This window comes from Thamnophis elegans, chromosome 11 (genome assembly GCF_009769535.1).
Source record: "Thamnophis elegans isolate rThaEle1 chromosome 11, rThaEle1.pri, whole genome shotgun sequence".
Classification (NCBI taxonomy): domain Eukaryota; kingdom Metazoa; phylum Chordata; class Lepidosauria; order Squamata; family Colubridae; genus Thamnophis; species Thamnophis elegans.
This window is the reverse complement of record NC_045551.1, coordinates 28,874,629-28,902,433: the sequence shown is the minus strand read 5'-3', so window position 1 is coordinate 28,902,433 and position 27,805 is coordinate 28,874,629. Positions and strand designations below refer to the sequence as shown.

The following is a 27,805-nucleotide window of genomic DNA, read 5'->3' as shown; positions in this document are numbered from 1 at the left end:
GGGGATCACAGGAGCAGCCCCACTGGCGGGAGAACGATGGGACGGCTGCGAAAAGGCACAAGGGGGGGGAGATTGACAGCAAGGGTCCGTCCCGCCGCTCGCCTTAAAGTTCTCGCCTAGCCGAACTCTGGGGTTGCAGCCGCTGCTCGCCATTCCCTCAACTCAGAGTATGGAGCGCGCGCAAAACCCTGCCAGGCAGGACTCCCCGCAAACCTCTCGCATATTCCCCCCCCGCTTGCTCCGTCTTACCAGATTTTGGGGGGTATCTGTAGAGGAAATTGGACGGGACATCCACCTCTTCCACTCCGGCGTTCTGCCGGCTGGTGAGCGCTCCCATGCTTCAGGCACGGCGGCAGAGGGTATCCGGGGTTGCAGAGGGGGGGCAGAGAGGAGGGGGGTGCGTGCGTGCTAAGCGGACTCCAGCCAATCAGTGAGCTGGCTGGGATGGAAAACTTTAAGCACACCGCATTTTCCATCCCAGCCAGCTCACTGATTGGCTGGAGTCCAGGCCAATCCAGTCAGTGAGCGGCAAGCTGGGCTGGCTTAAATTTGTAGGTAGGTAGGATAGAGAACAGAACGATGAGCCAGCCCAGCAAGCTAGCAGCTGACTGGCGGGAGCTGCGAGCGCCAAAAAAAGCGTGCCTTTTAAAAAGGCGGGCGGGACGCGGGAAAATGCATTCAAAAGCGGGGGTGTCCCGCCAAAAGCGGGACGTCTGGTCACCTTACTTTATCATTATATTAATCATGTATTTTCCAAGTTCTTTCATTAGATCTTCAAGATAAGGAACCCAGGTTGAACTAATTGTGTAATGCTCAAACCACTAAAGCATTTATATGTTATTGTATATCATACATATCTTTTGGCAAGTCAATTAAAAATAAAAACATCGCTTTTAGATCCCACAGATTAGGCCTCCTCCGAATTCCATTCACTGGCCAATTCCATCTGGCAACCACCCGGAGGAGGGCCTTCTCTGTGGCTGCTCCGGCCCTCTGGAACGAGCTCCCCGTGGAGATTCGGACCCTCACCACCCCCCAGGCTTTCCGCAAAGCCCTTAAAACCTGGCTGTTCCGACAGGCCTGGGGCTGATGAGTTCCTGTCCCCGCTCGAATAGTGTGGCTGTTGATTGTTTTTAAATTGTGGTATTGTTTTGTCCATGTCTTTTTTTCCTATTTGTATCCCCCCACCCCAGACTTGGTTTGTGAGCCGCCCTGAGTCCCTTCTGGGAATAGGGCAGCATAGAAATATAATAAATTCAAATTCAATTCAATTCAATTAAATCTAAGATAACTTTTAACATTGTTATTTAAATAATTAAACAGATAGTTAAGAATTAAAATGGAATGGGGTATTTTTTTATATACCCTCATTGGATTCTGCAGCTTATCTTCACCCTAAATTTATCAATAAAAAAGCCACTATGAAAAAAAATGTGAAAAATGTTTTTATTATAAAACACAGTATATTGATCTTAATATTACATAAAATACAGTAAAATATCAAAGTCTTGTAAAGACCAATAATTTATGTACTGAGACACCTGTGACTGATATACTTCTAGTCTCATAGTCTGAAAAACACACATTGACAAATATAAAATAAAAGAACATCAACTAGGAATTCTGTTGCTGAGTTCTATTTTTACTTTTACAGTAATTATTGTTTTGCCATGCTGAAATAAAATCAGAGGGTTATTACTCAGTTACTGATAATTGGAAGATTCATGAGAACTGCAAAAGAGAAAGGGGGGGGGCATTTTGATGTTGCTGAATTCTCATCAATTCTGATTTCTGACCATGGTTCCGGCATAGGAGTCTTCAGGGTATAGGTGAGGTCACATTTATCACAACATCATTGCACAAATGGTAAGACTTAAGGACAAATTGCAATATGGCTTGTATCAAAAGCCCTTGCTGCCTTGGGTTACTGAGCATCATAGTTTGACTTCTAGAGATCCATAGTTTCCTTAACCCCTGTGATAGAAGAATAGTTAGGACTAATTATAGAGCAAAGCTTGAAACTGGATGTATAAAGAAATAGCTTGCAGCCAACAAGAAGAAGAAAGCATTTTTTCCTATGTCAACTTTTGTTAGAGTAATACTGCTATGGTATATCTTAAGGTGTTTGTTTCAAAACAGAATATAAGCTTATCCGTGGTTAGAATAGAGTAGAAATGGTCTATGAAAAATTGTCAACAAATGTTTCCCAATTTAGCATTATTTGTAAATATTGCATATTTACAGTATATTCCAATTTGCTTCCTGTCCAATAACATTACAAATTATGGAAAATAAATGAGTACAATAAATAATTTGCAAATGGACACTAAGTAATTTTCTTTCCTTTGTAACTTGCTCCATCATGGCAACTGATTTTTGAATTTCTGCATCCACTTCACTGGCAGATAATGATGTAATATGGGAGGAGGAAACTCAAAAATTATGCTACCACATTCAAGGGTCAAGATGATATATATTCATATTTACATATGAATATATCAATGTAAGGGAACTTGAAGCTAGAAGAATACATAGCACACCCTAAATCGGGTTAAGGATTAGTTTTAGGCTTTATGCATTGCACAAAAGAATTAATTACAGTGGTGATTGCCATGAAATCCCCCTTAATGGAATCCAAACAAATTTGGTTTGATTGATACATGGATATAGGGTCCCTCCAAGTCAAATTTCAAAGCTATATTCAAAACATCAATTTTACAGTGCTCCCCACTAAATTTTGATTGTATATCCCCTTGCTTTAATGTTAGGTTCCAAGGTGAGAATTTTTATTAACAGCCTAGAGAATGTTCGTAAGCCTTTTCTAAAATGATACCTCAATTATAGTTTGTTATTTTATTAATATTCAGCTGCGTGATTCAACATTTGCATTCAGCTACTTTATTTCCTATCATTGTTCGCTTGACAAGGATTTTAGATACCGTTATATATTCAAAGATGTTTACTAGGATTTTAGAATATGTGTATATAGGTTGCTTTGGAATCACTGCCTAGTATGTTTTTAGCAGTGCATTTATAGAAGCCGGCATCTCTTTGTGTAGCCTGCTGGATGATTAGGGTGCCCTGAGGATGAAGGAATTTGTTTCCATACAGACGGGACTGAGCTCCTGTGGTTAGATGCAGTTTCTCTGGCAGTTCCCATGTTATTTCTGCTTTAGGAATTCCAATGGCCATACAATTCAGCTTCACTGTATTCCCTGGCCTTGCATAAATGACAGGTGCTGGTTCACTTGTGATCCGGGGTGGGTAGGCAATCACAATCACAGGAACATTCATAAGGGAAGAGCCATAATCTGTGGCTACCTTGCATAGGTAAGTCCCTCTATCAAACACAGAGGCCTCACGTATGATGAGGGAGCCATTCTCAAGCAGGGAGAATCGTCCAATGGCCTGGGGACTATCTAAGACCATTCCATTAGGCAGAGTCCAGGTTACACGAGCTCGCTGACCAGGCTGGGTGGCACAGTGAAGCTGCAATGTCTCTCCATTGATGATGCTCACCAGGTTGTTATAAAGATTGCTGATTTCTGGCTTCACTCCCACTTTGAGGAAGACCACCCTCTCTACATAGCCCCCTGGGTTTCTGGCAGTGCAACGGTAAGTTCCAGCATCTGCTTCAGACAGAGCACTGATGTGTAGTATCCCATCCCTTTTGTGATAAAATCTCTGCAGATGACTGCTTTTCATCAGTTTGGTACCATTGGGAAGGATCCAGGCAGTTCTGGGTGAGGGGGTCCCATGGACTGAGCAATTTAGATTGATACTGTGACCTGCAGTGGCTGTAATCCTTTCAGTAACAGGATCCTCAAAGAAGGGTTTTTCCACGTGATCCACAACCTGAAGCTGCACAACTAGGCGGGCCTCTCCCCCTTCATTTCTGCCAATACACACCAGCTGCACAGCATCTGTGTGCCTTACCCCACGAATATTCAGTGTACCATTGCGATGTACAGTGATTCTGTTTCCAAAATAGGGGGCAGGGAGGATCACTCCTTCTGGGAAAGCCCACATGACCCGGGGAGATGGGATACCTTCTGCCTTACAGTCAATAAGTTTCTGGCTGTCTTTTACAGCCATTTCTCTAACTGAGGTGATGGTGCTGAGGTGACCATTTATTTTAGGGGGTTGAACATTGACATGGATCCAAACAATTTTGCGGTCCTCTCCAGCACTATTGCGGGCTACACATGTATAATTGCCACTGTCAGATCTTTGGGTTTTTTGTATGAGAAGTGTCCCATCTATGTACACTTGATATTTATCTGATAAGGTTGGGATTGGTCTATTACTTGGGGATAACCAGAATACCTTTGGAGTAGGCTCCCCTTTTGCTTTGCATCCTACAGATACTGCATCACCATATGGGATGTTGAGAATGACATAGGTTTTATTCCTAATTGTGGCAGGTTCAGCTACTACTTTAACCCGCACTTTCATCTCATCTTTACCAATCTGGTTCTCAGCATAACAGGTATAGTCTCCTTCCTCTCTCAGCCCTACATCATTGAAATATAATGTTCCATTGTTAAATACCACATATCTCTTTGATCGGCTCCCACTGTCGTCTGATTGCATGAAAGTGTTAACCATACTTCCATCTGGAAGACTCCAGGAGATCTCAGGGTTTGGTAGACCTGTGGCAACACAATCAACTTTTAGATCTCCTCCATATATCACTTTGTGATTATTCTCATTCTTGTGTTCAATTTTGGCAGGTTTCATCATCACATTCACTTTGAGGACCACATAATCATCTCCAATCTTGTTGCGGGCCATACACAGGTAGTCTCCTGCATCCTTGTCAGTGACAGAGTGGATAACCAGAGTTCCATTGCCAAGTACTTTGATTCTGCTGTCCAAACTGTTTTAAAGGGAAAAAGGAAGGAGAATATATGCTTATTAAACCATCATCTGTTGAGCTATCAACAAACAAAAATAAGTATACAATAGTGGTAGAATATCTGTAGCTCAGGTGTAGGATGAGGGTGAAAATTCGTTCTTTAATCTTGATATAGAACAAAATAAGATACAAAAAGATGAAAGAAAACAATGTAATTTACAAAAGCAACACTAACAATTGCAACCAATTCTACGTGGGACAAACATCACATCAGTAAAAAACCAGGATCCACAAACATTAGTTGGCAGTCAAATGCCATGATCTCAAACCCCCAATTTCTACTCATACTGACATCAAACAGCACCAGTTTGATTGGAACAACACAAAGATCATTGGCCACACTACCATCTGCCATATGCATTGAAGCCTGGTACGCCACAGGCAATTCCATCAACAGACCCATTGACCTAAAACCAGCCACAAGATCCATCACAAGGGTCTCACTGGTGACTCACACTTGACCCATCACAAGACCCACCATAAGATACTCTCTTGACACACCCACACTGACCCATCACAGAGCCTATCACAATACCCTGACTTGATGGGACCCTCACTTGATGTGACCTCATCATCACAGGACCCACTGATCACACAGAGCTGTTATAAACAGAAGAACACTGACATTGGCATCACCTAACTCTGCTGAAGATATTACCTAGTCTGGTAAGGAAACATTTGGAACCCAACCCACAAGTGTGGAGAACGAACATTCACCCTCAAAAATAATTATCTTCATTTTCAGGCCAACAACCATACTGAAACTGACTTTATTTTAATAAAATGATGTTTTTGTTTACTTCCAATTTTCCTTTTGAAGATTGTAATTTTATTTATAAAACTGAATCCTGCATGTAGACATGAAAAAAAAATCGTATATATATATATAACATGGATAAGTTTCAAGTAACTTTGTACACATGGATGCACATGTTTATAGAATGAACGGAATATTGAGACTACAGTCCATATGAAAAGATATACATATGTTTACTAACCAAGAAACCTTTCTGCAGAGGCTGATAGTATTTTGATTATAGCAGTTAAACAAATTGTCTATTAAAAGTGAAATATATATGTATTTATTAATATTCAAATTTTGGTACCAATCTGAAGCATACTTCTCAGAAATATATTTCCCATTTGAATAGACATACACTGAATTATGCTGTCAATCAATAATAATCCATAATGGATTTCTTAGCATCAAAAAGAAATAGAAAAGTCATTTTTACAAGCCTTATACAAAATATTTACATAAAGTAATCTCTTAAAATATATCCAATATGCTTAATGTATAAGGAAAAAACATTGTATGTCACAGTGAAATATATGATCAATCTATTTTAAGTCATTATAGAAATCTAATGACATAATTCCAGTTTATTATGCTTATTTGGCAAATTAGATGTTTGCATTGGATAGTGATTCTGGCTGAGAATTTCTCTACTCTTAAGCTGCTCCCACTTTTTGAGGCATTTCTTGTTCCATTTGTATCAACTAAAAAACAAAAATATTCAAACTCTATATTTTTGCATATGTCTGTGTTTATGTGGGTAAAACTAAGATAAAGAGTTAATGAATGGATTTTCAGTTATTTCTGTTCAATTCAAACGCCACAAGAATAAAAGAAAGGAATTTAAGACACAATAAATAATTGAAGGTGATAAACAGGACATACCTAATACTCCTTCCTCCTCATATTTTCCCCACAACAACTCTGAGGTGGGTTGGGCTGAGAGAAAGTGACTGGCCCAAAGCTATCCAGTTGGATTTTATATTTAAGGCAGGACTAGAACTCACAGTCTCCTGGTTTTTAGCATGGTGCCTCAACTAGACTAAGCGGGCTTTTTCTTGGTCTTTAAAACTCAAATCAAGCAAGAGAGGTAATATTATTTGGGACCAGTAAAAAGACTACATTTCATTGAATACAAGCTTGCTCCTTTCTTGTAATTCCCCCCTTTTGGCATTCCAGAAGTCTCTCAAGACATGGATTTGTTATCAGTCTTGCGGTTCTCAGAGAACTAGAAACATGCTTAAAAGGCTCATATTGAGGTCACAATTTTTATACTTTCTGAGCCTAGGCTTTATATAATACACACACAAATACACACACTCACACACACACACACATTCTTCAATTGTTGTACGCCTGCCAAAGTCACTTTTTGTGAGATGGAAAGCTGAATATGATTAATAAATAAGTACATAAAAATAGCATTGGATCATGTTTTCAGTATTTTGTGATAATTATCTAGTCATACCTACCACAGCTTTTGCGTAGATTGCAGTTATAGGCCTCAGCCTAGTACTCTTGAGACTCAAAGCTGTGAGAATAGGACATTTAATTTCCACTCATTCATCTGTAGCTGGTAGTTGATACTTTTATACTTTCTCCCTATGATTTTCTATAATTAATTTCCTTTCTACTATTCCTAGTCTGTCATAGAATAGTCTATTCAATATAGGTTCTGTCCCTTTCATAATGCAATGCGTAAGTAATTAGGCCATCAATCTTCCCATGCTACCTGTTAATCTATGTAGGAATGTATAGATTGAGCTAGAGAAGAGGGTTATCAGATCTGGGCTGACAAAAATAGCAGTAAGGAACTAAATGACAGCAATCAAGTATAGTAAACTAATAACTCTTGCATCCCTTACTGTAGCTATGCAGATTTGTGCAACCAAGATGTGATAACTTTAAATGAGCTCATATTACATAAAAGAAGAAATATTATTTGAGAACTTCCTGGGAGGAGCCTGCTGATGGTGGCAGCTTAAAAATTAGCTGTCCACGAATTCCTGGTAACGTACCTGTTTAGATGATCATCCATCTGACGTCTTAACAGGTTTTCTTATCCTTCAGGCAAGAAGGGCAAATGCCCTTCAATTTTTGCAGCTTTTGTGTCTGCAGAGAGAGGGGGGCCAGCCCAAAGCAGAACGGCGTCTGTGCTGGGAACTTCAAACTGCCTTGTGCGGTACAAAGTAAGGTTTCCCCCACTCAGTTCAAAGCTTTGATTTATTTGATTTTATCACGAGCTGAATCCGTCCACGTGGAAATTAATTGTTTATCAAGATTTTAGCTTCTTTTTTTACAAGATCTTTCTCTGAAAATCTATTTTCTTAGAGGCTTTTAAAATGGCGCCGAGCAGGCTGGATTCTCCAGTAATAATGATTATCCACCTAAACTTTTTGTTAAATGTTACAGAACTCTAAAATTTCAAAGGAGCGTCCTTATTACTTGTTTTACAATCAGCCAGCAGAAGCTTTCTAATTAGTTTCACTTTTACAAGACTTCCATTCTCTCATTAATCTTGCTTATCTGGAACTTAAATGGTGATGAATCTGCTGAACTGTCTTGTTACAATGCTTACTTTCTGAAAGTTTTGCCAAGCCTCAAATTTCAAAGTAAAGGGAGAAATTCAGCGTCTTTACTTATAGCTGCATAGTCAGGCAGCAGAGTTTTATTAATTTCTGGAAGATAAATTTTGGAATGGCCTCAAAACCAAATCTTAATTTGAAACCGTTGCCCTCTACTCCCAGGGGCACATCCCCAGTGCCTGCCACTAGGTTGCAGCCTCCGCTCCCTACGCCCCCTGCTGGGGATTTGTTAACGAAAGAATTCTTCTTGAATGAACTAAGTGTGGCTCTTAACGCACAGACAATTAAAATGGAAGATAAACTTAGAGATCTTAAAGAGGAGATAAAACAGGAGATAAAACAGGAGAGAAAAGAGGAAATAAAAGAAATAAAAGAGGAAATTAAAGGTGAAATAAAAGGACTTAAACAGGAGTTGTATGATAAAATTGATGCCAGGGTTATTAAAATTAAAGATGAAATGCTGAGACTTGTAACTGTATTGACAGAACATGTTTCCAGAATTGAAGATAGTCTAGAGGATCTTAATGAGGCCAATACCAACTTGACATTGAAAACAGAGGCGGTGGAACAAAAAGTGGAAAATGCTGAAAAAGAAATTATTATGATACAGTATAGACAAATGGAGTTCGCATTAAGAGTAAGGGGGCTGCTTGAGGAGAAACGGGAGAACCTGAAACAGATTCTATCAGACGCCTTTGACCGCTTGGTGGGAAGACCAGGGACCAACCTCGACTGGCAAATTGACAAAGTTTATCGCGTTAACTCTTGGGTGGCAAAGCAGAAGCAGCTTCCTCGAGACATCGTTATATACTTCACTACAAGAGAGCTTAGAAATATGGTACTACAAGAGTCTTATAACACTAAGCTTCAAATTGGCGGTCAAGACCTGATTGTTTTGAAAGAGATACCACCTCAAATGTTAAGAGCCAGGAGAGACTACGCTTTTTTAGTCGAAGAACTCAGAAATCGTCAGATACAGTATAGATGGGACGCACCATTTGGCATTATATTTACATTTGATAGGCAAAGATATCGCCTCAACTCTGTATGGAAAGCCCGAGATTTTTATCATGATATTTTGAAGGCTGGATATCCTGCATCATCTGGACCTGGAGAAAGACCACAAGAAGGACAGGACAGACAGCAAACTACACAACCACCAGATAAGATGGAGCATCTCTCTCTTCTAGAAGCGCAAGGTGTTATGGAACAAAGACCTAGCCGCATGATTACTAGACGAATGGAGAAACAAGCTAAAAAGCAACAACATCAACAATCACCGGCCATCGATCAAGGAGCTACAATAACAAGTCCGGAAGCAGTGGGACGAGCTAGGTCTAAGGTTAAACAGGCCATGCAGGAAGCTCTAAAAATGCTTCAGCCAACCAAAGATGACAACTAAGATTTTAACATGGAATGTCAATGGACTGAATTCCCCACAGAAGAGAAAGAAAATATTTCACTATCTCAAACAGTTTAAGAATGACATAATTTGTTTGCAAGAAACTCATATCAAATCAACTGATCAAAAATATTTGATTAATTCAAAACTTGGTCAACATTTTGTAGCTTCTGCTATGGAAAAGAAGAATGGTATAGTTGTATACTTAAGAAAAGACATGAAAGCTGAATTAATTGAAGCAGATCCCTTCGGAAGATATATTGCTTTAGACCTAATCCTAGAAGGGAAAAAGACATTACTTTTGGGAATTTATGCCCCTAATCAACAGCAAGATGGATTCTATAGAAATCTTCATGCTAAATTAGTACAGTGGGACTATAGCTCCTGTATACTATTGGGTGATTGGAATGGAGTGATAGACACTAAGAGAGATAAGACTTCTTGCCCAAATACTAAGATGCGAGCAAAGTTACCCAAACCTTTTTTTGACATCATGGATGACTTTGAATTGAGAGATATTTGGCGAGAAAGAAATGCAGAGGAACATGACTTCACTTTCTTCTCTGATAGGCATCAATCCCTTTCAAGGATTGATTTTATACTAACCACTAATGATTTGCTTTCTAGGGTCAAGAAGACAAAGATTGCGGCTAGGGTCCTTTCGGACCATAACCCAGTTTGGATGGAGTTGGGAAGGGTAGTGCAGGCAAGAAGGTCTTGGAGATTGAATGAAAACTTATTTAGATATGAAAAGTATATTAATGATTGTAAAAAATTGTTATCTGAATATTTCGTTTTGAATATGAATAAGGGTACATCTATGGAATTCGTATGGGATGCAAGCAAAGCGTATATGAGAGGAGTGCTGATGAATATAAATAAAACACATAGATATAAACAAGGGTTAAAACGAACAGAACTGGAAGAGGAAATTAAGAGAAAAGAGTTGAAGTTAACAATGAATCCAGGAGATACAAAGGTTAAGGAAGCTATCACCATATTAAAATCTCAATTTGACATGTTGATCTCCGACCAGGTAGCTACTAATTTATTATACGCAAAACACAATACCTTTTGTAACGCAAACAAACCTGGCAGATGGTTAGCTTATCAGATTAGGAAAAAAAGGAAAACTCGAAATATATCTAAACTGATTCATAGAGGGAAGGAGGTGTTTCAACAGGAAGAGATTCAAAAGGCATTTCGGGAATTTTTTACAGAATTGTATAAAGGGGATAAAATTAATGGTCTAGATATAGACAAATATTTAGATAAACAGAAAATACCTTCAGTTAGAGAAGAGCACAGGCAAAAATTGAATCAACCAATAACCTCGGGGGAAATTTTGCAGGTAATTAAGCAATTAAAGTTAGGGAAAGCACCAGGTACAGATGGTTTGACAGCAGTTTACTATAAAAATTTACAGTTACAAATGGTAGAACCTCTTAGAGAATTATTTAATAAGATTCAAACGGAAGGTAAAGTGTCTCCATCTTGGAAGACAGCGTTCATATCTTTGATACCCAAAGAAGACCAAGATACTACCCAACCAAAAAATTATAGACCTATCTCATTACTTAATGTAGATTATAAAATCTTTACCAAAATACTAGCAAATAGGTTAATGCTGGTTATTCAACAATTGATACACACTGACCAAACAGGTTTTATACAGGGGAGACAGATGAAAAGTAATGTCAGATTAATTATTAATGCATTAGAATATTTGGGAAAGAACAACTAGATCCCTGCTGCGTTCATATTCCTGGATGCTGAGAAGGCCTTTGATCGGGTTAATTGGCAATTTCTGTTGAAGATACTGCAAAAAATGCAGATAGGAGATAATTTTTTACAGTCAATTAAAGCAATATATCAACAGCAAACAGCACAAATGTCAGAACTCTCCATTAGATAATTAGGAAAGAAGACCACGAGACTCCATGAGTAGAAATCAAGTGTACTTTTACTAATTATAAATGATTAAAGGCATAGCGAACGTACTTAGGCCCCAACCTCTTCGACTTTTGTGTAGTTTGAAGGAACTTCGTGGATAAATAAACCTGGTCACCCACTTTGTACTGGTAAGGTTGCGCACGCTTCTTATCAGCCTGTTTCTTATGAGTGCGATGCGCAGCATCCAAAGTACTAAGTGCCAAAGGCCAAACAAGGCTCAATCGCTCACTCCACTCAGAGATGGAAGAAACTTGTGGTTGCTCAAGGGGAACTTCAGGAATAGGAACAAAGTCCTGACCAAACACAACACGAAAAGGAGTGAATCCAGTGCTGCTATGGACAGAATTATTATAAGCCACTTCAGCGTGTGGCAACAAGTCCACCCAATCATCTTGCTGATAATTGATGAAACAACGTAAATATTGTTCCAGAACAGAATTAGTCCTCTCGCAAGCCCCATTAGTCTGAGGGTGGTGGGCGGAGCTTAGGCCCTGGGCGGAGCCAATGCGCTTAAGAAATTCCTTCCAGAAAACAGAAGTGAATTGGACACCTCTATCGGAAATGATGCGATCAGGCACCCCATGTAAACGGTAAACGTGAGAAATGAAGAGCTTAGCAAGTGCCTTCGCAGAAGGAATCTTGTGGCACGGAATAAAATGAACTTGTTTGGAAAATAAGTCAGTAACCACCCATATGACGGTGTGCCCCTGGCTCTCGGGAAGTTCGACAATAAAGTCCATAGAAATTTCCTTCCAAGGGGCGACAGGGCGGGCTACAGATTGGAGTAGACCTTGCGGTTTTCCTGGTGGTCCTTTAGCGGCTGCACAGACCGGACAACTGGCAACATAAAGTTCAATGTCTTTTTTCAAAGAGGGCCACCAAAACTGCCTCTTCACCAAATGCAGCGTCTTCACAAATCCAAAGTGACCCGCCAACTTGGAATCGTGAGCCCGTTGGAGAACAATGAGGCGAAGAGAGGCAGGTACGTAAAGTTTCGCCCCAATCCACGGTAAATCATCCCTCATCGTGCATTCACCTTGATGCTGCTGGAACCAGTCATCCTGGGGAAGGGCCTGTTTGAGGTCAGAAAGGAAATCTTGAGGCACTTCTACTTTCGAGCGTGCCTGCTGCCGAGTGACAACCGGAGCAGCAAGGCTGGATGCGGGAACCACGTGTTGAACAATACTCAGCTTAGAGCAGTTGTACTGAGGGAGTCTGGACAAAGCATCAGCCATGAAATTCTTCCCTCCTGGGATGTACTTGTGTGTGAAATTGAATCGATTGAAATGCTGAGCCCAGCGCATCTGCTTAGGAGAGAGGTGCCTCGGAGTCCTCAAAACCTCTAAGTTCTTATGGTAAGTCCACACCTAAAATGGGTGCTTACCGCCCTCCAGAAAGTGGCGCCACGTGGCCAAAGCCCAATGCACCGGAAATGCTTTTTTCTCCCAGATTGCCCAACGCCTTTCTGTGTCTGTGAGCTTACGGGAGGTGTATGCGCATGGTTGCAAATTACCTTGGTCGTTGGCCTGAAGCAAGACGACCCCAACTGCCACGTTGCTGGCATCAGCTTGAACAACAAAAGGCTTGTCCATGTCTGGATGCTTCAGAACCAGTTCTGCCGCAAAGAGCCATTTCAACTTCTCAAAAGCAGCCTGACACTCCATGGTCCAATCCAGCGGCTTGCTAGGCTTAGGTTTAGGCCCACCTTTGGACTTCAATAAATTAGTGATGGGAAGCGCAATTTTGGCAAAAGAAGGGATGAACTGACGATAGAAATTGGCAAAACCCAAAAATTTCTGCAATTGTCTATGTGTACGGGGCGCCTCCCACTCAGTGACCGCCTTCACCTTAGCGGGGTCCATCTCAATACCAGCGGGGGAGATACAATACCCAAGGTAGTCAATCTTCTCCTGGTGAAATTCACACTTGGACAACTTGGCATAAAGTTCAGCGGCCTGGAGCTTTTTCAGGACAGTGCGGACCAACGTGACGTGTTCATCATAAGTTTGAGTGTAAATAAGGATATCGTCCAAATATACGATAACGCCCTTGTAAAGGTGGTCATGGAAAATCTCATTAATTAATTGCATGAAGACTGCAGGCGCCCCCTGCAGGCCAAAGGGCATCACCCGGAACTGGAAACAACCGAGGGGGCAGTTGAAAGCTGTCTTCCACTCATCCCCCTCCTTTATGCGGACTCTATAGTACGCTTCTCTGAGGTCCAATTTAGTGAAAATGCGGTCCTTTCCCAATTGGGCCAGCATGTCCTTCATCAACGGTAACGGGTACAGGTTTTGAGCTGAGATACAGTTCAGGTTTTTGAAATTAACACATAATCTCAGGGAGCCATCTTTCTTCTCTCTGAACAACACGGGTGCAGCTACCTTGGGTCGTGCTGGCTCAATGAAACCCCTTTCCAAGTTTTTATCAATGAATTTTCTCATTTCCTCCATTTCCCTAGGAGACATTGAATATATTTGGGGCTTTGGAAGCTTTACTCCCGGCAAAATATCGATGGAGCAATCAGTAGGTCTGTGGGGTGGAAGCTTATCTGTAGATTTTTCACTAAAAACTCCTTTCAGGTCCCAATACTCTTTTGGAATCTTTTCTTCCCCCTCAATTCTCTCCTGGCCCCTAGCGGCCAATGCGGGGCTGGAGCCAGCAGGCTCTGGGGTATCGCCCTCCCTGTTTGGAGCTGTGCTGGTGCGAATGCGCAGCCACCCCTCCCTCCAATTAATGCGAGGGTTCCATTTACGAAGCCAGGGGAGTCCCAAAATCAGGGGTCTGTCCATTCCAGGAGCCACAATAAAAGAGATCAATTCTGGACTTCCTGGGAGGAGCCTACTGGTGAAGGCAGCAAAAAATCAGCTGCCTCCGAATTCCTGGCTACGTACCTGTTTAGAGGATCTTCCATCTGACGTCTTATCAGGTTTTCTTATCCTTCAGGCAAGAGGGAAAGAAGAAACTGTTTTGCTGGCAAATGCTCTTCGATTTTTGCAGCTTTTGTGCTTGCAAGGAAAGGGGGGCTAGCCCAAGGCAGAACGGCTGTCCGTGCTGGGAACTTCAAACTGCCTTGTGCAGGACAAAGTAGGTCTCTCCCACTCTGCTCTAAGTTTTGTTTGATTTAATCTTATCACGAGCTGAATCCGTTTACTGCGAGGACAATAATTGCTTATCAACATTTTAGCTTCTTCTCTTTTTCTCCTCCGAAAAATTATTTACTCAGAGGCTTTTAAAATGGCGCCGAGCAGGCTGGTTTCTCCGGTAATAACGAACACTTTTTGCTAATTCTCACAAGACTTCAAAAGAATTCAAAACAAAAGAGATAGCTTATCATATGTTTTGGTTTCACAATAGAAGAATTTTACTCCTTCATTAACTTTGCTTATTTGGAAGTTAAATGGTGACGAATCTGTTGAACGGTCTTGTTACAATGTTTACTCACTGAAACTTTTGCCAAGCCTTAAACTTCAAAATAAAAGCCTCTTTACTTAAAGCTGCATATTTAGGCAATAGAGTTTTATTAACTGCAGGCAGACAAATTTTGAAATGGCCTCAAAACCAAATATTAACTTGAAGTCGTCACCCTCCACTTCCAGGGGCACATCCTCAGTGCCTGGCACAAAGCTGCAGCCTCCGCTTCCTACGCCCCCTGCTGGGGATGTGTTAACGAAAGAATTTTTTCTGAGTAATCTAAGCGAGGCTCTTAATGCACAGACAATTAAAATGGAAGATAAATTTAGAGATAATAGAGAGGAGGGAAAAGAGGAAATAAAAGAAATGAAAGAAGAAATTAAAAGTGAAATTAAAAGTGAAATAAAAGGACTTAAACAGGAGTTGTATGAGAAATTTGAGGCTAAGGTTGATAAAATTAGAGACGACATGCTGAGTCTTGTAACTGTATTAACAGAACATATTTCTGGAGTGGAAGATACTCTAGAGGTTCTTAATGATGCCAATGCTAACTTGACATTGAAAACAGAGGTGGTGGAACAAAAAGTGGAAAATGCTGAAAAAGAAATTATTATGATACAGTACCGACAAATGGAGTTCGCATTAAGAGTAAGGGGGCTGCGTGAGGAGAAACAGGAGAACCTGAAACAGATCCTATCGGAAGCTTTGACCGCCTGATGGGAAGACCAGGGACCAACCAAGGCTGGCAAATTGACAAAGCTTACCGCGTTAACTCCTGGCTGGCAAAGCAGAAGCAGCTTCCTCGAGACATCGTTATATATTTTACTACAAGAGAGTTCAGAAATATGGTACTGCAAGCGTCTTATAACACTAAGCTTCAAATTGGCGGTGAAGACCTGGCTGTTTTGAAAGAGATACCACCTCAAATGTTAAGAGCCAGAAGAGACTACGCTTTTTTGGTCGAAGAACTCAGAAATCGTCAGATACAATATAGATGGGATGCACCATTCGGCATCATATTTACATTTGATAAGCAAAGGTACCGCCTCAACTCTGTATGGAAAGCCCGAGATTTTTATTATAATATATTGAAGGCCGGACACCCTGCACCATCTGGACCTAGAGAAAGACCACAAGAAGGACAGGATAGACAGCAAACTATACAACCACCAGACAAGATGGAGCATCTCTCTTCTCTAGAAGTGCAAGGTGCTATGGAACCAAGACCTAGCCGCATGACTACTAGACGTATGGAGAAACAAGCTAAGAAGCAACAGCATCAACAATCATCGGCCATCGATCAAGGAACTACAACAACAAATCTGGAAGCAGTGGGAGGAGCTAGACCTAAGGTTAAACAGGCCGTGCAGGAAGCTCTAAAAATGCTTCAACCAACCAAAGATGACAACTAAGATTTTAACATGGAATGTCAACGGACTGAACTCTCCACAGAAGAGGAAGAAAATATTTCATTATCTTAAACAGTTTAAGAACGATGTAATTTGTTTGCAAGAAACTCATATCAAGTCAACTGATCAAAAATATTTGATCAACTCAAAACTTGGTCAACATTTTGCAGCTTCTGCTATGGAAAAGAAGAATGGTATAGTTGTATACTTAAGAAAAGATATGAAAGCTGAATTAATAGAAGCAGATCCCTTCGGAAGATATATTGCTTTAGACTTAATCTTAGAAGGGAAAAAGACATTACTTTTGGGAATTTATGCTCCCAATCAACAGCAAGATAGATTCTATAGAAATCTTCATGCTAAATTAGTACAGTGGGACTATAGTTCCTGTATACTATTGGGTGACTGGAATGGAGTGATAGACACTAAGAGAGATAAGAAGATTTCCCGCCTAAATACCAAGATGCGAGCAAAGTTACCCAAATCTTTCTTTGACATTATGGATGATTTCGAATTGAGAGATATCTGGCGAGAAAGAAATGCAGAGGAATATGACTTCACTTTCTTCTCGGACAGGCATCAATCCCTTTCAAGGATTGATTTTATTCTAACCACTAATGATTTGCTTTCTAGGGTCAAGAAAACAAAGATTGCAGCTAGAGTCCTTTCGGACCATAACCCAGTTTGGATGGAGTTGGGAAGGGTAGTGCAGGCAAGAAGGTTTTGGAAACTGAATGAAAATTTATTTAGATATGAAAACTATATTAATGATTGTAAAAAATTACTATCTGAATATTTTGTTTTGAATATGAATAAGGGTACATCTATGGAATTTGTATGGGATGCAAGCAAAGCGTATATGAGAGGAGTTTTGATGAATATAAATAAAACACATAGAAATAAGCAAGGGTTAAAACGAACAGAACTGGAAGAGGAAATTAAGAGAAAAGAGCTGGAGTTAACAAGGAAACCAGACGATACAAAGGTTAAGGAAGCTATTAACATATTAAAATCTCAATTCGACATGTTGATCTCTGACCAGGTAGCTACTAATTTATTATATGCAAAACACAATACTTTTTGTAATGCAAACAAACCTGGCAGATGGTTAGCTTATCAGATTAGGAAAAAAAGGAAAACTCGAAATATATCTAAACTGATTTACAGAGGGAAGGAGGTGTTCCAACAGGAAGAGATTCAAAAGGCTTTCTGGGAATTTTTTACAGAACTGTATAAAGGGGATAAAATTAATGGTTTAGACATAGACAAATATTTAGACAAGGAGAAAATACCTTCAGTTAGAGAAGAACACAGGCAAAAATTGAATCAACCAATAACCTCGGGGGAAATCCTGCAGGTAATTAAGCAATTAAAGCCAGGGAAAGCACCAGGTACAGATGGCTTGACAGCGGTTTACTACAAAAACTTACAGTTAGAAATGGTAGAACCTCTTAGAGAATTATTTAATATGATTCAAACGGAAGGTAAAGTCCCTCCATCTTGGAAGACAGCGTTTATATCTTTGATACCCAAAGAAGATCAAGATACTACTCAACCCAAAAATTATAGACCCATTTCATTACTGAATGTAGATTATAAAATTTTTACTAAAATATTAGCAAATAGGTTAATGTTGGTCATTCAACAATTGATACATACGGACCAAACAGGTTTTATACAAGGGAGACAGATGAAAAGTAATGTTAGATTAATTATTAATGCATTAGAATATTTGGGAAAGAACAACCAGATCCCTGCTGCGTTTATATTTTTGGATGCTGAGAAGGCCTTTGATCGAGTTAATTGGCAATTTCTGTTGAAGATACTGCAAAAAATGCAGATAGGAGATAATTTTTTACAGTCAATTAAAGCAATATACCAACAGCAAACAGCACAAATCATAGTCAATGGAAGTCTGACAGACTCTTTTCAAATTGGAAAAGGTACAAGACAGGGCTGTCCTTTGTCCCCATTATTGTTTATTATAACTTTGGAAGTATTGTTGAATAAAATACGGGGCTTGGATGGTTTAAAAGGGATCAAGATTAGGCAGCAAGAATATAGAGTCCGCGCTTTTGCGGATGATTTGGTCATAATATTGGAACAACCGCAGGAATCCAGTATGGTTTTAATGAATATGATTAATCAATATGGTCAAGTGTCGGGCTTTAAAATAAACTTAGGAAAAACGAAAATATTAGCTATAAATATGAATATTAAACAAAAGGAAGAATTAGGAGTGATGCTAGGATGTGAGGTAGTTAAAAAAGTCAAATATCTTGGAGTTAACATTTTAACTTCAAATGGGAAATTATATAAGCATAATTATGAACCACTTTGGTATAGCATACAGACAGAGATGAAAAAATGGGAGAAATTGCACTTATCTTTGCTGGGTAGGATAGCGGCAGTGAAAATGAACATTTTACCAAAATTTTTATTTCTCTTCCAAATGTTACCTATACTTAAAAAAGATGCGAACCTTTTAGAATGGCAGAAGGGTATCAACAAATTTGTGTGGGCAGGAAAGAAGCCGAGGGTAAAGATGAAAATAATGCAAGATGTACGTGAGAGAGGAGGATTGAAACTACCTAATTTAAAACTATATTATGATGCAGTGGCATTATCTGTAATTAGTGATTGGATTCATTTAACTAATGATAGAATATTGAACATTGAGGGACACGATCTGGTATTTGGTTGGCATGCTTACCTGTTATTCAACAAAAAATTGGATAAGACCTTTAAAAGTCATATTTTAAGAAATGCTTTATTGCGGGTCTGGAAGAAATATCAATATAAATTAAATGACAAGATACCCATGTGGGCAATTCCTAGACACGCAATTGAAAATATGAATACAGCACAAAAACAGGACAGAATTACTTACAGACAGCTTCTTACCTCGGAAAGGGGGGTATTACAATTAAAATGTTTAGAGGTATTAAAAGAGGAGAAGGTAGTTCAAACATGGTTCCAGTATGGGCAATTACAGGCTAGGTGGAAAATAGATCAAAAAATTGGTTTTATTCAAGTTGAGGATAATCTGTTTAAACAAATAAGAGATCAAAGCTTAATGCATATAAAGAGGATATATAATGTATTAATACAGATGGATTCGGAAACAGAATTAGTTAAAGATTGTATGATAAAATGGGCTCAAAATATTGAGGAACCAATAATGTTGGATACATGGGAAAGAATCTGGGTAAGAAATGTGAAATTTACACAAGCTCAAAATCTGAGAGAAAATTTTTACAAGATGTTCTATAGATGGCATTTAGATCCTAAAAAGTTGGCTTCTATGTATCCGAATGTACAGCCTAAATGTTGGAGGTGTGGTTCTCTCGATGCTACATATTATCATATATGGTGGACCTGCCAAAAGGTTAAGGCATTTTGGATAAAAATATGGTGGGTCATGCAAAATGTTTTTAAAAGAAGGATAAAGTTTAGTCCTCAGTTATTTTTACTAGGTATATGTACTGATTTTACAGTGGTAGAGACCAATTTGACTCTGCACCTGATAACTGCAGCAAGACTGTTGGTGGCGCAATATTGGAAGAAGGAAGACTTGCCTACAATCCAAGAATGGACATTGAAAGTAACAAACTTAGCTGAAATGGCTAAAATATCGGCATATCTCAAAGATCATTCAAATGAGAGATATAAACGAGACTGGAAAAAATGGATTGACTATATACAAAATAAATACGGGACTAAGAAATTCCAGTTAGCCTATGCTTAAGATCAGAAATGATTTAAACTGTTAAAAGTCAGTTCAGTAAGAAGAAGCTAAGGTCAATCTAGAATGTCATTAATTTCTTTATTTCTTTTTTCTCAATAGATTTTAGACTGTGTTAGTTAAAAATCCATACCGTGTACGGGTTCTGGGAAGTCGGGGGGGGGGGAAGGAGGAGGGGGGGTGGGGGGTGGAGGGAGGGAGGGATACACACAACAAAAAAAAAATTGTACTTCAATGTCTTAATGATTGACAAATGATGACATATTTGTGTTTGTTTTTTTTAAAGAAAAATAAAAAAGTTGAGAATAAAAAAAAAAAAAAAAAAGAGATCAATTCTACGTGGGTGCCCATTTTCATCTCTAGAGGTTCAGTATAGAAATGGGCTGGGCCACCCCCTGCAATGGATCCATCGATTTGGCAAAACACAATAAGGGTTTTCAAAGTTCTTAATTTCAGGCCCAGTTTTTCCACCATTGCAGGATTAATCATACATCTCGAACAGCCCGAGTCAAGGAGGGCAGGAAGCTGTTCTGTCATCCCATTGGGTGGTACCCTTAATTCTATTGGGATCAACATGGGGCCTTTATTTGAACTCACCCAGCGAGGCGAGGCGTCGTCATTGGAGTCATCAGAGGAGCTGGGGGTGACGTCTGCTTCTTCCTCCACCTCCTCCCTGAAGCGCTGGGGGGGGGTGTTATCAGCAGCGAAAGCAGCCTCTTTCTTCTTCCCTGGACCCTTGCTCGTCTTCCCTTCCCTCTTGGCAGGGGGCGGGGCGGTTGCAGGAAATTTAACGCGGCATTCTGTGGCGCGGTGGCCTCCCCTCCCACAACGGAAACATTTGAGCGGCTTGGCCTTGCTGGTGGAGCTTCCCTTTCCCTCACCCCTGATGCGGAATGGGGCCTTTTGAGCTGGGGGGGGGGTGATCTTCCTGCTTTCTCCTCTCTCGCACGTTGAAGTCTAATCAAATCGAGCTTAACGTCTGCTGCATTTTCATACCAAGCTGTAACTCGCTTGGGAAGGTGTCTGTTAACGCATTGTTGGTAAATGTCCTCATTTAATCTTAACACAAACTGATCCAGAAGGGCATCTTGAGACCAGCCTCTCATATAACAAGAAAGCTGTTGAAACTCCTGAATATATTCAGCCACCGGTCTATCTCCCTGTTTGAGGGCCATAAATTTCATCTTTCCCCGTTTCTCAATTAGTGGGTCATCAAATCGTCTTTTAAACGCAGTCATAAAAGCATCAAAATTTCTCAGGAGGGGGGAATTGCTTTGATGCAAGCTGACCATCCATTCGGCCGCCTCTTCCTCCAAAGAAAGTAAAACCATTCGCACCTTCATTTCATCTGTTTCTAAATCAGGCCCATAAATCTCCATATAGTTCCAAATTTGTATAACAAAGAGACCCAGTTTCTTGGAATTCCCATCATATTTTACAGGCAAGGGAGGGACTTTTGCCATTCTGCATCTTCTGGGGGGCCCCCCTACTCTGGCAGCCACCCTGGCTGGGGGGGGGGAAGCTGTTTCTGGGTTTGTTTGCTCCCATCCTCCCTCGGCCTCTTCACCCTCCCTAAATTTTTGCATAGAGTACCTTTGTTCAAACTCTTCCGTTTGTTCTCTTTCTCGGGGCTTCCGTTCGGTCAAGGTTTCTTCCCAGTCGGCTGGTTTTCCCCTTTGTTGTCTCCTAGTAACTCCAGCACCCCAACTTTCGCTGTCCTCTTTTTGCCCCACACTTAGGGACCATCGAGGGGGAACCGCAGGGTCCGCTATTCCTAGGCCAGCCATCCTCCCAGGTAATGATGTGTCTGCAGTTTCCCTTTCAGTCTCTTCTTCATCGCTCGCTCGCAAAGACATTTTCCTCGTTCCTTCTTGTAAGTACACCCCCCACGGAAGGTTGAAATCTCCTGGTGGGGTGTGAGTGAGTCTTCGCTTACTGTCAGAACCTCTCCATTAGATAATTAGGAAAGAAGACCACGAGACTCCGTGAGTAGAAATCAAGTGTACTTTTACTAATTATAAATGATTAAAGGCATAGCGAAGCGAAGACTGATTATTTAGGTGTGAAAGCGATTGATATATAGAATAACCCATTCCCCACCCCTTGACATCACAGTTACAGTCCAATCACAATTCTCCCAAGTGTCAGGTGTGAGATAACTTCAAAAGGCATCACGAAGATGGAATGTCGGTGCCGTTAGTCCTGGCAGGAATCTCCTACGCATGCGTAGTCCGACAGGCAGCTGAGGTCCAGAACCTTCTTCCAGCACAATTAGTAACCCCTCCCAAATACCATGCCCTCCCTCCCCATTTCATGGCAGCCGAAGCAACAGCAAAGCAAAGGCTGACAACAAATTATAGTCAATGGAAGTTTAACAGACTCCTTTCAAATTGGAAAAGGTACAAGACAGGGCTGTCCTTTGTCTCCGCTATTGTTTATTATAACTTTGGAAGTATTGTTGAATAAAATATGGGGCTTGGATGGTCTAAAAGGGATCAAGATTAGGCAGCAAGAATACAGAGTGCGCGCTTTTGCGGATGATTTGGTCATAATATTAGAACAAGTAGGGATCCAGTAGGGTTTTAATGAATACGATTAATCAATATGGTCAAGTATCTGGTTTTAAAATAAATTTAGGAAAAACCAAAATATTAGCTATAAATATGAATACTAAACATAATTATGAACCACTTTGGCATAGTATACAGATAGAGATGAAAAAATGGGAGAAATTGCACTTATCTTTGCTCGGTAGGATAGCAGCAGTGAAAATGAACATTTTACCAAAATTTTTATTTCTCTTTCAAATGTTACCTATACTTAAAAAAGATGCGAATCTTTTAGAATGGCAGAAGGGTATCAACAAATTTGTATGGGCAGGAAAGAAGCCGAGGGTAAAGATGAAAATAATGCAAGATGCACGGGAGAGAGGAGGCTTGACATTACCTAACTTAAAATTATATTATGATGCAGTGGCGCTATCTGTAATTAGTGATTGGACTCATTTAACTAATGATAGAATATTGAATATCGAGGGATACGATCTGATATATGGTTGGCATGCTTCCTTGTTCAACAAAAAATTGGATAGGAAGTTTAAAAGTCATATTTTAAGAAATGCTTTACTGCGGGTCTGGAAAAAATACCAATATAAATTAAATGACAAAATACCCATGTGGGCAATTCCTAGACATACAATTGAAAATATGAACATTGCACAAAAACAGGATAGAACTACCTATAGACAGCTTCTCATTTTGGAAAGGGGGGTACTACAACTAAAATCTTTGGAGGTATTAAAAGAGGACAAGGTAGTCCAAACATGGTTCCAGTATGGGCAATTACAGGCCAGGTGGAAAATAGATCAAAAAATTGGTTTTATTCAAGCTGAAGATAATTTGTTTAAACAAATAAGAGATCAAGGTTTAATGCATATAAAGAGGATATACAATATACTAATACAGATGGATTCGGAAACAGAATTAGTTAAAGATTGTATGATAAAGTGGGCTCAAAATATTGAAGAACCAATAATGTTGGATACATGGGAAAGAATATGGGTAACAAATGTGAAATTCACACAAGCTCAAAATCTGAGAGAAAATTTTTATAAGATGTTCTATAGATGGCATTTAGATCCTAAAAAACTGGCTTCTATGTATCCGAATGTACAGCCTAAATGTTGGAGGTGTGGTTCTCTCGATGCTACATATTATCATATATGGTGGACCTGCCAAAAGGTTAAGGCATTCTGGATAAAAATATGGTGGATTATGCAAAATATCTTTAAAAGAAGGATAAAGTTTACTCCTCAGTTATTTTTACTAGGTATATGTACTGACTTTACAGTGGTAGAGACTAACTTGATTCTGCACCTAATAACGGCAGCAAGACTGTTGGTGGTGCAATACTGGAAGAAGGAAGACTTGCCTACAACTCAAGAATGGACATTGAAACTCACAAATTCAGCCGAGATGGCTAAAATATCAGCATATCTTAAAGATCATTCAAATGAGAGATATAAACGAGACTGGAAAAAATGGATTGACTATATACAAAATAAATACGGGACCAAGAAATTCCAGTTAGCCTATGCTTAAGATCAGAAATGATTTAAATTGTTTAAAGCTAGTTCAGCAAGAAGAAGCTAAGGTCAATGTAGAATGTCATTAATTTCTTTGTTTCTTTTTTCTCAATAGATTTTAGACTGTGTTTGATAAAAATCCATACCGTGTACGGGTTCTGGGAAGTCGGGGGTGGGTGGGAAGGAGGAGGGGGTGGGGGGTGGAGGGAGGGAGGGGCATACAAAAAATTGTACTTCGATGTTTTACTGATTGAGGAATGATGAAATGTTTGTTTTAAAAGAAATAAAACTTTTGAACTACAAGAAGAAATATTATTTCTATGCAGGGGACTATGCAATGTAAGTTACAATGATTACTTATGTGAAATGATACTCAGAGCACCACCATTTCAGTCAAATATATCATCCTCAAAAAGTATATCAGCATTTATTATCCAGGTTTGACAGATCTCTCTCTCTCTCTCTCTCTCCCCCTCCCTCCCTCCCTCTCTTAAATTACAGGCAAGAGAAGAAATTGCCTAATCTTTAAATTGCTGAATCTATGAAGGTTTGGTTAAAGTTTTTTTTAATTTGACACTTTGCAAACTCCATCAAGTAAGTCATAGCATGTGTGTGTGTGTGTGTGTATATATATATATATATGTTATATTTATGCTGATAAATAAATAAAGGGAGACTAGTATAGATCTATTTCAAGCTATTTAGCTCTCATCAGCTAGCCACACCCTTGTTGGGAATCGAACCTGTGCTCTATTGCGTGTGTGACCTTCCTCCCATATTTGGGCATACCAGGGGTTGTATATATGTGTGTGTGTGTGTGTGTGTGTGTGTGTGTGTGTTTATGTATGTATTGTGCCAGTATTCGCTCATAACCGAGTCTGAGTATGTGAATGGGTGAGCAAATACTTTTGGCAATATAGTGTGTGTGTGTGTGTGTGTCTGTCTGTCTGTCTGTGTGTTTGTACTTTGCAAACCTCCCAAAAACGGCCCTTTTTTTGCAAAAAGCGGGCCTGTTTCCCCCCAAAAAAGGCATGAATAGCCTTTAGGGAGCTTGCAGAGTGCTCCTGCCCCCCCCAAAACGAGCAAAAAACAGCCCATTTCCCCCCAAAACAGGTCAATTTTTTTGTTAAAAAAAGGGCAGAGATAGCTTTTAGGAAACTTATAGAGTGCTCCTGGGGGCTGGGGGGGGTAAAATTGAAAAAATACGGACCATTTTTCTCATTTCTGCCCTCCCTGGCCCCCAGAGGCTATGCACTGCCATTTTGGTGAAGGGGCAGGGTTTTGGGAGGCAAAAAAATGCTGTATTCAGTGTATACGACACACCCAGATTTTCAGTCTCTTTTTTGAGAGAAAAAAGTGTATCTTTTACTCTGAAAAATACGGTATATATATATATGCATACAGTACATACATACATAGATACATACATACATACGAAAACACTCACACAGGAATCACGAAATCTCCAGAACCGTAAAGCCTACAAACTTAAAATTTGGCACATATGTTTCTCTTGGCTTCTAGGTGTTCGGTAACAAAGGATTTTTCAAAATGACCATCAGAGCATTAGTATTTTGTACATTATTATTAATATGCTTTGATGATAAGGAGTTAGATGTTCTATTCCCACTCCCAACCTGAAAACTTGGATGTGGGTGTGGCCAGCATGTGACTCATCCGGCCTGCTGGTTGAGAGTTTGGAGAGGAGCCCGAGGGAGAGAAGGTGATAAGATAGGAGGGGCTTCTGTGGGGCAAGGCTGAGGGAGAGAAGGGAATAGGACAGGGGAGGATTCTGTGGGGCAAGGCTGAGGGAGAGAAGGGGAGAGGGGAGGCCAATGGTAACTACTCATTAATTTTCAAGTGTCAATTTATCAAGCCCGATCACATAGTTTTGTAGCGGAGCATGGGTATTCAGCTAGTACATACATAAAATCAAGCAATCTGCAAATGTTGCAATGTTACATGAAAGAGAAATACAATGGTATGAAAAATATAATAAATTTACTGATTAGTTCATATTCAGAAACTATGATATATAGATTATAATGTATCTTTGCATACTCAGATATAAACTGATAATTTATAATCAACAAACATAAAACAGATGTGCAATTTTTGGGAACCCATGACCAGATTACAAATGGCCAGAGCAAATTACAAATGAGGTAATTTGAATTAATTTATCAATACATTTATTCTCCAGAAGTTAATAATTTGTCCCATTAATATCTTACTAAGGTTACACTTCTGTAAGAACTTTGAAAGTCCTACCAATAATTTAGGAAGTTATAGATAAACATGGGCCCAAAGTCCATACATCCCTGACTTAATGTAGATATCACTGGAATGAATGAAAGAATGATGTTGATTTGAAGAATCATTATCTATAAAATCAAAATACAACAACTTATACCTAGAATGCCAAAAGAAATATTTACCTTTGTAGAGAATCCACCATTCTTTTTGAAGGAAGCCTCCAGAGGATCCATGGCCAGGGATCCCCAGAGGCACTGCAATTCAGCCGCAGGGTGCTACCATAAGTTACATCTGTTCTCTGGGGTGAGCTTCCTGTGATCTTGGCATTTGTTGACTGCTTTTTGACCTGTAGCTGTACAGTTCTCCTGACTGCTCCAACTATATTTGCTGCAATGCATTCATAGCTCCCACTGTCTTTGGGCAATACGTGACGTATATAAAGGGTTCCATTTGGAAAAACAAACAGATTACCATGGACAAATTGAGAGGGACGAATCTGAGTCCCATCAAAAAGTACCCAACGGATGCCAGGTGGAGGGGCTGCTTTTGCACTACAGTGAATGTGAATGCTTTGCCCCACATTGAGAGAAAAGTTTTCTTCTTTCTCTTGCTCAATAATTGGTGGCAAGGCAGCTATGTGAAGTCTCACGGCAATACTGTCAGCTCCTGCAGCATTGCTGGCTATGCATTTGTAAATTCCCCGATCTTGAAAGTTACTGTCTTTCAGGAGCAAGGTTCGGTTCTCATATAGCATAACCCTTCCCTCCATAGTACTCACAGTTTGAAATATTTTACGATTAGGAAAAATCCAAGAAATGTGTGGGTTTGGGATTCCAGTGGCTTGGCAATCCATAGTCACTTTTTCTCCAAAATAAACAGTCAAATCCTTAAAGCGAGAACCCAACATTTTAGGCTGTTGAGCTATGACAGTCAACAGGACAATCATTTTATCAGTGCCATGAGAGTTTTCAGCAGCACACAGATACTGTCCACGGTCCTGAAGCTGAACACTCTGAATAAGGAGTGTGCCATTTTTCAAGACTTCAAACCGATGCTTCTTTGTTTGGGCTGTCATCGTTTCTCCTAAAGTTTCAGGGTAGGAAAATGAAACACAAGTTGTTTAAACACTTTCTAAAATACTTATCATCTATTAAATAAAACCTAGAAATCCACTGCAATGCTCCCATAAAATCTAAGACCCTAGTAAAAGCACCACACCCTATCACATATATTAGGGCATTCT

General features: G+C 39.8%; 1 protein-coding gene across 1 annotated transcript in view; it reads right to left on the bottom strand.

Annotated features, from left to right (window-relative positions):
• Nucleotides 1-1,557: 1,557 nt before the first annotated feature.
• The window catches only part of MXRA5 (matrix remodeling associated 5), a 37,534-nt gene continuing 11,286 nt past the window's right edge, over nt 1,558-27,805 (bottom strand). The window contains exons 5-6 of the mRNA XM_032226729.1: nt 26,745-27,645; nt 1,558-4,879 (exon numbers count right to left, since the gene is read on the bottom strand). Of these exons, the coding sequence (XP_032082620.1) occupies nt 2,971-4,879; nt 26,745-27,645 (2,810 nt within the window). The 3' untranslated portion in view covers nt 1,558-2,970. The remainder of the gene's footprint in view (nt 4,880-26,744; nt 27,646-27,805) is intronic.